Below are 13714 nucleotides of genomic sequence, written 5' to 3' on the forward strand. Positions count from 1 at the left end.
CAAGACAAAAGATATTTTATCCTGTAAAATTCAAGACTAGCCCCCTCGGGTACGTGGTGAAAATTCGAAAAGTTTGAAAAGTTCGAAACAACTCTCTGTCACACCATCTTCACGTATTCCTACGACGCGAATTGATTGCTTGCAATTTGAATGCACTGCGAGCAAGCGGGTTACGAGTTACAGCAAGAAAAAACAAACGATAAAGATTTTTAGCATTTCCCATCGCATGCCATAGATGTCATTTGAGGCTTCTTCATCGTCCAATTAGTCCAAACAGCGTCTATTGAGTCGATTCTCAGAGGAAATAGTTCTTCCTTCAAATATTCGAAAAAATTGAACTGTTGAGTGTTCCATGCAAATATCCACAAAACTTTGCAACAAATTCACTTTGCTACTGATCTATGTAATTTTGCGTTTGAAAACAAATGCGCATATTTTTATACCGTTATGAGCGCCGGGTTAATCTGATCAATCATAGACGTGAGTATAAGATTTGAAACAAAAATCCACCGAACCCCAGATCTTATATTTCTTTGTAGGTTTTTTCAGACAATTGAAAATCTTATATATGCATAATTTGCTGAGATATCGGTTTCCAGTCTCCTGTATTGATCATGTGACAATTGCTTCTAATATTTTTCGGCATGACCATATGTATCATCTGGCAAACCTCCATTACTATGAACCCAAGTCAGTTCGAGGTATATCCGAATCTAGCACTTTGATTAGTACACACTAATTATTACTCACATAAACAGATTAATTTTGAAGTTCAATTTATTGTTAACATGTAATACATTTTTACATTGTTCATAATTATGGGCATGCGACGTAAGATTGGTTAATGCTTTGATGTTGAAGCACCTATATTTACGTCTCTATTACCAATCATACGTGGCATATCACCATTTTCTATCGTTTTCTTAAAAATATAATAAGATTCGTATAATATGTTTATACTTAAGTATAAAGCAACATATATATGTGTTTACTGTTATTATAATAAATACTTAATATAATTCTCACAAACTTATCCTCGATTACGAACTTAGTAATTGTAATAATAATAATTTTCATGTCCAATATATAAATAAAATGTGGTTTATCCAATAACCATTGTACATACTTTACAATAATTTTCCCTCATAATTCGCAAACACGCTAACTCTCATAATAACATATGTCTGTGCAAAGCTAGTACACATTTATCACTCTTGCACTCGTTATATTTATTAAGTCTCGGGGATAATAATTAAATTTGTATTTTCGGGCTCGAGTCATAAGGTATTTGCTAATGTCCTCATGCTTTTTTCAGTTTTTTTGACAGACCAACGCTCTGCGTATATAGAGCTTCACGAAGTTTAGGTCTTATCTGTTTGCAAGTAACTGTCAGCGAATATATATATCAATGTAGACCTCGAACGTAATCTTCAAGTCTTCATAGATACACGTCCATCGTCTGAATATTGTGGTAAATTTTCTATAAATATTAATAAAATATTCAATTTTTTCAACGATTATAAAAATTACCTGCAACTCCTAAGCCTTTTAGATGATTAAAGTATCCGGCGAGTTGCAGAAGTTTCGTTTTTTATTTCTAGTCGGTAAAAGTCAGAAAATTCTCAAGATTGGTCCTTTAAAAAATATTTACATTCTCAGGTTGTCGGTTATTTCCGACGTTTGTCTACGTGAACATGGATTTTGTATTGCAACAGTGACAATGAAGGATTTGATGATTAAATGTTTCATTGCCCCCGTTGGCGAAAACATTCATTTAGTAGATATGGCTTTGTCAGTTGATTCTGATTGCAATACAAGATCACAACTATTTTCATTAGGTACGAAAGAAATGCTTATTTAAAGAGTTGATTAGCGTAATGCCATATCCTGAAGAAGTACTCATCCTTCCGTAGTAGGCGTAATCTTGCATAAGAATGAATATCGGCATCCATATTGTGTTCTCTGAGCCAGGAACTTGTGTTTTCTGTACTATAACTCAGAGAGGCTGTTTCTCCTCTATCAGTTGCTTCTGCAACTGGTTCGATGACCGACAATTCTGCGAGGGAGGAAGAATTTTATGAAAACAGGTGATATTTTTTGAAAACACTACGTGATTTTTTTACATAAAAATTGACATCAACAGGCGCTTTACTAAGCAATGGCAAATAGTGTGAAGATAATACATACCAGAAGCAGGTAAGACTTTGAATGGTTCTTCAGACTCCAATGGCTCGCTGTGACCCACTTCGTTTCTGGCAAAGATTCTGATCAGATACTCATGGTTCTCCTGAAGGTCTTTGATGGTGAGCTTCTGGATGTCTGCGTTAACTCGTCCAACCTCCATCCACATTGTCTTCTTTACATCTCTAATAGCGATTTTATAACCCTCCAACGGTGCGCCGCCGTCGGACTCTGGTCTGCCCCATTCGATGACTATCGTGTTTCCAGCAATTTGCCGGATTTCGAGTGGCGCCGTTGGAGGTGACGGGACAGCTGAAACAGATCATAGCATCAGAATACCCGAAAAATAGTATCCCATAACGCAATGTTTCCAGTATTTCCCGGATGGTCCTAATATCGTGACCACTCACTTGCATGTGTTTTCAGAGTAACGGCTTCCGATGTTGCCGGTGTACTCAAGCCTATGCTATTTTCAGCAAATACTCTGAACATGAATTCACTCTCTTTGAGATTCTCGATGCAATGTTGATGCGTTGTAGCGTCAAGCGTGATTATTTTGCTCCACTTCGCACCCTTACCACTCATTGTTCTCTTCTCGACCACGTAGCCTGCCGAGGAACAAATTCATAGATGAACACGTCGTTCCGCAATAAGAGAACCTGATTCTTTTAGTCATCGTTTGAACTCATCATTTACTCTACGTGGTCAAGATCTTACCTGTAAGCTCTGTTCCTCCTGTGCTGGCTGGTGGCGCCCATGTCAGGGTTGCACTTCGACTAGTTATACCAGTCACTTGTAGGTTCAGCGGGCATGAAGGTGGTGCTGAAAATGATGAGATATTTAATTGGTTTATTATTGGTTTAATATATAAAGAAAGAATACAGACAAAGAGCTTAGCTTCGATGGGAGTGTGTTAATATGAGCCAAAGCACATAATTAATTATTTAATGTTCAGTATTCAAAGTAATATGAATATAGAACGTCAAATGATACTTGTTCAGGGAAAGGAATTCAATAAAATGATACTATTCCATGAACTTACTTTTACTTGTTACAACTTTAGTCGTTGGAAATATGCCAAGTAAAGCATACATTGTACTTTCAGTAAGCTTGGTTATTTCTACGTAGAAAGGAAAGCGAAAAATTAGTAAGCGAAGCGTTTTGTTAAAAAGCATTGTCAAGATAAGAATAATGCGCAGTATCAAGTAGAGCCAGTAATTTTCAATTCTTCGATGGACTTACTGATGCGTTTACCAGCTGTGATGGGCTCTTCTGGTAAATATGGTGGTCCGCTACCTATACTGTTACGTGCGGTTATTCTAAAGTTGTAGGAAGTGTCTGTCTTGACATCTGACACGATAATATTTGTCATCTCTCCCTGTGTGCTGCCGATCTTTAAATAGATTTTTTTTTATAATTTGGCTCCCATGTGCAAATGCTTGGATGATAATGACACTTTGGAATAAAAAGATCACTAAACGTTTCATTTAAGAATATTTACCTTCTGCCATGCTTTCTTAGATACTTCCTTCATCTCGACAATGTACTCTATGATCGGCGAACCTCCGTCATTCTCTGGTGGCTGCCACTTTATGGTGAAGGAAGTTTTCGTCATTCCCGAGACGTCGAGAGGTCCTCGGGGTGGTCCTGGTTTTTCTATAGCAATTATATTCAAAAAATTGTAATTTAATCTCATCTTTGAAATGAAATGATAACATGGATATATACATATTCGTTTTTACTTTTTCTACTCACCGAATGAAGGTTTAATCGCGACTGGTTCCGATTCCAGTGGTTCTGACGATCCGACAGGGTTTTTAGCGACAACTCGGAACAAGTATTCCGAATCTTGCTGCAATTTTTGTATGCAATAAGACTCAGCGTCCTTTTCGACGTCAGATACCTTCATCCACACCATTTTTTCCGGCTCACACTTTTCGATCGTGTATTTACTAAGCTCGAGACCTCCGTCATCTGCAGGTGGTTTCCACTCTATGGTGATTTGGTCTTGTCTGATGTCTCGCATTACTATGGGACCACGTGGTTTGCTTGGCTTGTCTATTGGATAAATAGTTACACAGAATGGAAATTAAAATGAATTTCTCAGCGTTATATAATTTGAATGAATAAAAAAAAGTAAAGTACCTATGACTCGGAGGTACATTTCGACGGACGTGCTACCCGCTTCATTGGATGCTGTAACTGTGTAAGTTCCTGTATCTTCTCGTACTACTGAATATATCGTGATCGTTGAAGTTGTTTCTTCGTTGTAAACTGAAACTTGTTTCTCTGTGATCGTCTTTCCATTTTTGATCCACGAAATTTGCGGCTGCGGGAATCCTGCAGCTTCGACATTTATTTTCCACTGGCTTGTTACTCGCAGTTGTTGAGTCGCCAAGGTTTCATCGAAATTCAGGGTAGGAGGCTCCTGTATTTTAAGTTCACACGTTGTCTCGGCCGTTCCAGCATCGTTTTCAGCTTTAACGGTAAAGGTAGCGCCCGAAGTTTCTGTTGTTTCTTTAATGGTATACTTTGCCACCCGATTTTCATACGTGATATTGGCATTCTTAAACGGATTTCCATTTTTCATCCTGTAATGAAAGTTATACAGTCGTCGTCGGTCTTCAAATCAATACCGTAGAAGATATTCTGACCCAGTAAATTCAAGTACAGAAAATATGAAAAGCTTTAGTTACCATGTGATCTTAGGTGTTGGAATTCCACCGATTACACAGGATAGAGATACGGTTTGCTTCAATCCAGTTGTAACGCTGTTCAGTGGCTCTAAAATTACTGGTGCTTCAGCTGCCACAGGCTTCGCGATCTTCAAGTACCTCGTGTTATGGGACGGGTCGCTAGGACCGACAGTGTTCACAGCTGTCACGCGGAACATATATTCCTTATTTGTCACCAGTTCCGTTACCTTGTGGGTTGTTTCTATGATCTTTTGCGAATTCCTGATCCATCTGTGAATTGTACACCATTGCAATGAAATCATAGAGTTTGAAACTGTAACTCCAAAGTCAAGTTTTGTGGTTCATATTAAATAACTTACGAGAAGTCATCTCGATCGTGGTACTCGAGAATGTATTCGGTAATCGGAGTGTTTCCATCAAAGTCAGGCGCTTTCCAGTGAAGAGTTATGCTGTCGTCAGTCACTTCCAGGAGTTCTGGAATACCTGGTGTACTTGGCACCTCTAAGGACACATGTAACAAATTTAAATGTAGAATAACGTCGTCTCGACTGAAACTACATCAGCTCGATAATGATGCCTAGTTGCACCTAGGGTAATATTTAAGAATAACATAACTTACGCATAATGATGAGTTTGATGTCAGTGCTGGCTTCTCCACAGCCATTGGTCAATTTCAATTTGTAATTACCGATATCGTCTTCCTGCACTTTTTTGATGGTCAGAGTTGCTGATTCATCATCAGTAGTGGGCGTAATTCGTTTCGATTTGGGAACTACCTTGCCGTTGACTGACCATTCGGTTGTAGGTTTAGGCGTGGCAGTGTATTTGACAGTAATATTGACGTCGTCGTCTTTCTTGACACGGTACTCTTTGGGCGCGTCCATGCTTATTTTTGGTGGCGTTTCAACCACTATAATGGAAAGTTTTTGCAAAATGTTAACCATCAGATTCTCGAACATTGATACGTTAAACCTATTACAATTCAATATTCAACACTGACCTTCGACTTTCATTTTTGACGATGTTTTCATATTCATTGCCACCGCACTGTATTCCATAGTATCTTCAATAGTACATTTCTTGACAATCAACTTTTTCACCGTACCCTCGTCTATGATGATATATTTCGGTGATTCCTTAATTTCTTTTCCTTTCCTGATTGTAGAAATAGATTATTAATACAACTATACTATCTTGATAACTTAACACGACAGCTAAAGTATGTTGTCTATAATAAGGTGACTCACTTGAACCATTTTACCGGTACATTTGGTCTCGAGAGTTCAATAACGAATGGGGCATCTGAATTCAATGGTACCAGTGTAACGTCTGGTAATCTGGTTATGAAATCTACTCCAGGCTCTTCAACCGTCAATTTTGCTTTCGAAGTTTGTTCACCGACTTGGCAAGAGTATACTCCTGCGTCGGTGAGCTCTGACTTGTAAATTTTAAGTTTCTGTCTCTTGCCATCGATGGATAGTTGGACGTGTTCGGAAAACTGTAATTCTTCACCGTCCTTGAACCAGCGAACCAATGCATCACCTTTAGTTAGTTCAATTTCAAACATAGCTTTTTCTCCTTTAGCTATAGTGACGTCCTGCATTTTGGTGATAATTTCTGGTGGCAGTTCTGAAATTTAGAGAAAATTTGATAAATTGATGGTTATTTCACATAAGTACTCGATTAGCTGTAGCCTTACTTGTATTTTAAAATACTAAATTGAAAAATGCCAATTACACGGTAAGTTGTAAAAGTCAAATACTTACCAACGACGGTAACTTCTGCTGTGCACTCTTGGTCTAATAAGGAACACGTGTATTCTCCTTCATCGTGCACCGAAGTGCTTCTAATCAGAAGTTTCCTTACAGTGCCATCCTTAACAAATTCAAGTTTCTGTTTTTTCGGCTTGAGTGGTTCGCCATCTTTATGCCAGGTAACTTCAGCCGTTTGTGAAGTTATTTCAACTTCAAGAATCGCTACGTCACGTTCCTTCACCTCGAAGTCTTGGAGTTTCCTTACAAATTCTGGTTTTGTGGCTGTTTGAAGAATGAGCATTCAATGATCATTAAACTATGCCGTTATGAAAGTGATAGCATGATTTCGATGTATCCATATGGGATTCGTTTTTCACTTAATACTAACATGGGGGTATGCCCTTATTCTTACCTCTGATCACCACAGTGCTGGATGTACTCTGTTGTTTGACGGTACACTTGTAAACGCCTTCATCTGTAGGGCTAGTTTTCTTTATATGTAATCTATGAGACCGTCCTTCCTGGATAATTTCTCTGTGATCCATGCCACTGATTTCCTTTTCATTGTGCCACCAAGTTGTCGAAACGGTATGTGAAGTTTCGCAAGTAAGTTCAAGCGGTCTATACTCGTCGACTTGAACGTTCTCTTCAAGGTTCTTAGTGAAGATGACTTTGTCAACATCCACGGTGATCTTAGCTCCATGCGATGTTTTTCCAACTGGATTACTGGCGATGCACTTATAATCGCCAGCGTCAACTTCAGAGTCTGCATTCTTAATTTCAAGGGTGATGTTTTCTCCGTCGTAAGTTTCCTTGACGTTTGAAGATGGTTCCAGGGGCTTGTTATTTCTGAAAAAATAGGCAAAGGTGTTACCGTATCAATGGAACCTTTGAAACATAATTAATGATAAGCTGAATCATGTACCTCAACCAGGTAATTTCTGGTACAGGATTTCCAGTTACTTTAGCTGTCAATTTAACGGAACCCTTCTCGGGAACAGTCTGTTCTTGGAACCGTTCAGTAAACAACGGTGGTTCTGGAGCACCACTTGGAGTTTCTGTGAAATATAATTACAGTGTCAATCAATTGTCGCTCGGACTGATGAGTTTTAGAATCATAATTCAAGACAAGAAAACAATCCAAGCATTTAAAAGCATACCGTTGCGTGAGATGTGTGGCGATTTCTCATCTGCTGGATAGATTGCATCTATAGCAGGTGCGGGCTTAAGATCTGCCGAGCTTAGAGCAGCTGTAATGTTAGCTAAGCATTTTATGAGCAGAAAAATTTACTGTGCATTTGTTATTGAAAACAGAAACATTCAGTGTATTTATGAGCAGTTAAAAATAGGCGATAGATTATTTGATCGAGTCACATGCAATCACTTTACGCTATGATTGTGTTATTGTTGTTTTCATATTTTGGTCTTACCTTCGACTGTTAGCGTTGCACGCGTTTCGGCCGTTCCTCGTTCATTTTTAGCAATTACAGAGTATTCGCCGGTATCATGCAGCTTCGGTTGGATCAAGGTCAATGTAGTGGTGTCGCCCTCTCGCTTAGCGGTAACTCCCTTCAAAGGTTTCCCGTCCTTGTACCAAGTAAGCTGTGGTTTTGGATTACCTATGATCTGAGTGAAGAGCACCACTGTTTCCCCTTCGCGAATGACGTAAGGTTTCAACGGTTCCAAGATTTCAGGTGGTTCTTTTTCACCAGTTTGAACCTATGCAATGTAACGATATAAATACAAAGAATAAATTTTTACGCGGTTTGAATTAATGAGATTCCGTTGCAGAAGAGTGGATTATCAAGGTTAATATGGTACCTTCAATGGTATTTCGATAGTTGCTTCTCCCTCTCTATTCTTAGCCACGATTTTATAGCGACCCTCTTGAGTTTTCTTCACTTTCGTGATCTTCATTACGCTACAATACATGTGCATATCACTTTCGGTGACGACAGTCACATTATCCTTTGTCGTAATTTCAGTTTCCTCGTAGTACCAAGTTATTTCCGGTTCGGGGACGGCGACTAAACGGCATTCCAATACCACATCGTCTCCCGTGTTAACACATTTTGCCTTTGGTTTACGAGAGAAGGTCGGTGGTATACCTTCCAAGATGTCAGCAAGCGAAGATTCCCTGAGGATAAATATATCATTAGTAAAATATTATTTTATCCATTTATTTTACTTCTTCTACGATTCATTTTCTTGAATCTACCAACATCAACGAGATTCAATAGTAGATTTTGCACTACGTACCTTGAGAGGCTCTTCCTGGATAAGCCAGTCATATCTGATCCGTGGTCAGATAACGGTGCTTCAACAATCAGTTCCGTGGTACTTGAAGCGAATCCTGCAGCGTTCTTGGCTACACAAGTAAATGTTCCGGCATCTTCAGGGAAGACTTCGCGAATAATGAGGGTCGCGACGTTATCATCGTCGTAGTAAATCTGGAAGTCTGGCGATGGTTTGATAATGGCTGTTTGACGGAACCACGTGATTTGTGGACGTGGTATTCCTTCCACTTGGCATTCAAATTGAACTGTATAACCATCTGGGGTATGTTTTGGTTGGAGTTTTTCAATAAATCTCGGTGCAGATGCCTTTTCTCCAGGGCCAGGTTCTGAAAGAATAATTTTGTTTTTGAGAATAAGTGCATGGACCCGAAGCAAAGTGTCGTAAGTGTTCCCGTTGATACTTATTTAGCTACTTTTTATTTTTATAAGGAACCTTCTCTTATAAGGTTTTCACAAGAAAAGAAATATTGGTCACGAGGTACTTACTTTCGAAGACTGGTAACTTGTCGATTTTCTCGTGTAGCTTACGCTGAAGATAAATTGTGTACTGTGGTCCGTTAAGAAGATACTGTGCCGGCACCCAGCCTTTTTCTTCAGTCAAATGCTTTTTAACAAACCACCAGTCCGAATTGGTATGTTCTGTAAAAATAATTCAATGTGTGTCAGAACGAGGATGCTCATATTTAACTCCCGTGGCCGATGGATTAGATACATACCAATGATGTAGACTTTCTCTCCTTCGACCAAGTTGATGGCTTCATCGGTTTCAGCAACATATGAGCATATTGAGAACATCATGTCTCCGTTCCGGACAACGTATTCCGTTTCATCTGAGAATGTCATATTTGCGTTAGATAATATTAAGACGTGTTGTAAATGGGGAATTTCACTTGAATAAAGCACTTTTACAAAAGCACCTGCACTTACCCTCTTCTGATATGTTCCCTTCTTTCGTAATACTTAGAGTTGCTTCTTCTGAAAACAAGTGAAAAAGACGTTTCCTAATTACACTTACGTACTCTTAAAGGGTGAAATATCATGCAAATCCCAAGAATCACGTTATTATAACCAGATATGACTTATACCGATATGCTTTTCAATCAGTCGACTACAAATAATTGAATATTGAGTCTTTATTTAATCGTGTTAGATGTACTCACGCATCGTAGGAGTGCCAGCTGTATGTTAATAGCAATCTATATGATTTTGTATCATGCTACTGGTTTTCTGTAGCTGCAAGCATTTCTATGTAAGCAGTTGTTCTGAAATAGAGATATTAAATTGTTCGAACCTTCGTCGTAAGTGGATACACGTCTTCTTGCCTTCAGTTTCAAAGCTAATGATTCGTCTGTTTCCTCATACGAGTATTTTCGATCACGTTTTAATTTTAGATTGACGTCATTCTCTTCAATTTCTTCAACAGAATAAGGCCTCTGCTTCTTTTTGGTTTTGCGCTTCAGAGGTAAGTTGAATTCATCAACGTCCAGTTCTTCTATACTATATTCATCCTTGACTTCTTCTTCACTGTCGTCAATAATCTCTTCAATGATCGGCCCACCGTCATCTTCGACTTCTTGCATAATACGAATCGTTTCCTCTCCCGCTTCTTCGGAATATGTGAGTGGACGATGTTTTGGTTTTAGACGAACTTTCCCAGACATTGTGATATCTTCTTCCTCGTAGGTGTTTAGAGAGATTTTGAATTCTTGTTCAACATCCTCTTTTGTTTTTGTAGTGCGAGGTCTGAAGGTGACATTCTCGACTTCAGTTATCTCCTTAACATCTGGTCTGGGTTTTCGCTTTGGCCTTAGTTTACGTAACGTAACATCTTCGTATATTTCTTCGATAGGTTTCGGTAAGGTTTTGGGCGGCCTTCTTTTTATAGTAAATTCTTCAACAACTTCTTCTTCGCGTTGTATATTTTCGATTTCTTCAAGTTTGCGTATAGTCAACTCTTCGGCCTCTTCTTCGATAGATTTCTTTTTAGGCTTCTTGAGAGTTACCTGCTGCGAGACTTCTTCCGTTTCTTTTTGTTGTACATCCTGTGGAACAGGCTTCTTGATCGTGACTTCGTCACTGGCCTCCTCTTCCACAGGCTTTTTCTTCGTTTTCTTCTTCAGCGTTACCTGCTGCGAAACTTCTTCAGGTTCTTCTTGTTTCACATCCTCAGGCACAGACTTCTTGATCGTCACTTCGTCACTAGCCTCCTCTTCCACAGGCTTTTTCTTCGTTTTCTTCTTCAGGGTTACCTGCTGCGAAACTTCTTCAGGTTCTTCTTGTTTCACATCCTCAGGCACAGGCTTCTTGATCGTCACTTCGTCACTGGCCTCCTCTTCCACAGGCTTTTTCTTCGTTTTCTTCTTCAGGGTTACCTGCTGCGAAACTTCTTCAGGTTCTTCTTGTTTCACATCCTCAGGCACAGGCTTCTTGATCGTCACTTCGTCACTGGCCTCCTCTTCCACAGGCTTTTTCTTCGTTTTCTTCTTCAGGGTTACCTGCTGCGAAACTTCTTCAGGTTCTTCTTGTTTCACATCCTCAGGCACAGGCTTCTTGATCGTCACTTCGTCACTGGCCTCCTCTTCCACAGGCTTTTTCTTCGTTTTCTTCTTCAGGGTTACCTGCTGCGAAACTTCTTCAGGTTCTTCTTGTTTCACATCCTCAGGCACAGGCTTCTTGATCGTCACTTCGTCACTGGCCTCCTCTTCCACAGGCTTTTTCTTCGTTTTCTTCTTCAGGGTTACCTGCTGCGAAACTTCTTCAGGTTCTTCTTGTTTCACATCCTCAGGCACAGGCTTCTTGATCGTCACTTCGTCACTGGCCTCCTCTTCCACAGGCTTTTTCTTCGTTTTCTTCTTCAGGGTTACCTGCTGCGAAACTTCTTCAGGTTCTTCTTGTTTCACATCCTCAGGCACAGGCTTCTTGATCGTCACTTCGTCACTGGCCTCCTCTTCCACAGGCTTTTTCTTAGTTTTCTTCTTCAGGGTTACCTGCTGCGAAACTTCTTCAGGTTCTTCTTGTTTCACATCCTCAGGCACAGGCTTCTTGATCGTCACTTCGTCACTGGCCTCTTCTTCCACAGGTTTTTTCTTTGGCTTCTTCTTCAGAATTACTTCCTGCGAAACTTCTTCAGGTTCTTCCTGTTTCACATCCTCTGGAACAGGCTTCTTGATCGTCACTTCGTCACTGGCCTCTTCTTCCACAGGTTTTTTCTTCGGCTTTTTCTTCAGAGTTACTTCCTGCGAAACTTCTTCAGGTTCTTCTCGTTTCACATCCTCTGGAACAGGCTTCTTGATCGTCACTTCGTCACTGGCCTCTTCTTCCACAGGTTTTTTCTTTGGCTTCTTCTTCAGAATTACTTCCTGCGAAACTTCTTCAGGTTCTTCCTGTTTCACATCCTCTGGAACAGGCTTCTTGATCGTCACTTCGTCACTGGCCTCTTCTTCCACAGGTTTTTTCTTCGGCTTTTTCTTCAGAGTTACTTCCTGCGAAACTTCTTCAGGTTCTTCTCGTTTCACATCCTCTGGAACAGGCTTCTTGATCGTCACTTCGTCACTGGCCTCTTCTTCCACAGGTTTTTTCTTTGGCTTCTTCTTCAGAATTACTTCCTGCGAAACTTCTTCAGGTTCTTCCTGTTTCACATCCTCTGGAACAGGCTTCTTGATCGTCACTTCGTCACTGGCCGCTTCTTCCACAGGTTTTTTCTTAGGCTTCTTCTTCAGAGTTACTTCCTGCGAAACTTCTTCAGGTTCTTCCTGTTTCACGTCCTCTGGAACAGGTTTCTTGATCGTCACTTCGTCACTGGCCTCTTCTTCCACAGGTTTTTTCTTCGGCTTTTTCTTCAGAGTTACTTCCTGCGAAACTTCTTCAGGTTCTTCTCGATTCACATCCTCTGGAACAGGCTTCTTGATCGTCACTTCGTCACTGGCCTCTTCTTCCACAGGTTTTTTCTTAGGCTTCTTCTTTAGAATTACTTCCTGCGAAACTTCTTCAGGTTCTTCCTGTTTCACGTCCTCTGGAACAGGTTTCTTGATCGTCACTTCGTCACTGGCCTCTTCTTCCACAGGTTTTTTCTTCGGCTTTTTCTTCAGAGTTACTTCCTGCGAAAGTTCTTCAGGTTCTTCTCGTTTCACATCCTCTGGAACAGGCTTCTTGATCGTCACTTCGTCACTGGCCTCTTCTTCCACAGGTTTTTTCTTTGGCTTCTTCTTCAGAATTACTTCCTGCGAAACTTCTTCAGGTTCTTCCTGTTTCACATCCTCTGGAACAGGCTTCTTGATCGTCACTTCGTCACTGGCCTCTTCTTCCATAGGTTTTTTCTTTGGCTTCTTCTTCAGAGTTACTTCCTGCGAAACTTCTTCAGGTTCTTCTTGTTTCACGTCCTCTGGAACAGGTTTCTTGATCGTCACTTCGTCACTGGCCTCTTCTTCCACAGGTTTTTTCTTTGGCTTTTTCTTCAGAGTTACTTCCTGCGAAACTTCTTCAGGTTCTTCTTGTTTCACATCCTCTGGAACAGGCTTCTTGATCGTCACTTCGTGACTGGCCTCTTCTTCCACAGGTTTTTTCTTCGGCTTCTTCTTCAGAATTACTTCCTGCGAAACTTCTTCTGGTTCTTCCTGTTTCACATCCTCTGGAACAGGCTTCTTGATCGTCACTTCGTCACTGGCCTCTTCTTTCACAGGTTTTTTCTTCGGCTTCTTTTTCAGGGTTACCTCCTGCGAAACTTCTTCAGGTTCTTCCTGTTTCACATCCTCTGGAACAGGCTTCTTGATGGTTATTTCGTCACTGA

At 40.3% G+C, this 13714-nt stretch overlaps 1 protein-coding gene across 1 annotated transcript in view; it reads right to left on the reverse strand.

The window, feature by feature from the left end:
- Positions 1-763: 763 nt before the first annotated feature.
- LOC124404237 (titin-like) overlaps positions 764-13714 on the reverse strand; it is a 63672-nt gene continuing 50721 nt past the window's right edge. Inside the window, exons 24-46 of the mRNA XM_046878214.1 lie at positions 10220-13664; positions 9856-9903; positions 9645-9758; positions 9415-9567; positions 8891-9254; positions 8453-8768; positions 8062-8350; positions 7557-7689; positions 7044-7480; positions 6644-6913; positions 6125-6506; positions 5878-6032; positions 5497-5787; positions 5237-5378; positions 4878-5147; positions 4327-4772; positions 3937-4239; positions 3683-3837; positions 3424-3574; positions 2899-3003; positions 2592-2789; positions 2188-2493; positions 764-2056 (exon numbers count right to left, since the gene is read on the reverse strand). Of these exons, the coding sequence (XP_046734170.1) occupies positions 1854-2056; positions 2188-2493; positions 2592-2789; positions 2899-3003; positions 3424-3574; positions 3683-3837; positions 3937-4239; positions 4327-4772; positions 4878-5147; positions 5237-5378; positions 5497-5787; positions 5878-6032; positions 6125-6506; positions 6644-6913; positions 7044-7480; positions 7557-7689; positions 8062-8350; positions 8453-8768; positions 8891-9254; positions 9415-9567; positions 9645-9758; positions 9856-9903; positions 10220-13664 (8676 nt within the window). The 3' untranslated portion in view covers positions 764-1853. The remainder of the gene's footprint in view (positions 2057-2187; positions 2494-2591; positions 2790-2898; positions 3004-3423; positions 3575-3682; positions 3838-3936; positions 4240-4326; positions 4773-4877; positions 5148-5236; positions 5379-5496; positions 5788-5877; positions 6033-6124; positions 6507-6643; positions 6914-7043; positions 7481-7556; positions 7690-8061; positions 8351-8452; positions 8769-8890; positions 9255-9414; positions 9568-9644; positions 9759-9855; positions 9904-10219; positions 13665-13714) is intronic.

This window comes from Diprion similis, chromosome 3 (genome assembly GCF_021155765.1).
Source record: "Diprion similis isolate iyDipSimi1 chromosome 3, iyDipSimi1.1, whole genome shotgun sequence".
Lineage (NCBI taxonomy): Eukaryota > Metazoa > Arthropoda > Insecta > Hymenoptera > Diprionidae > Diprion > Diprion similis.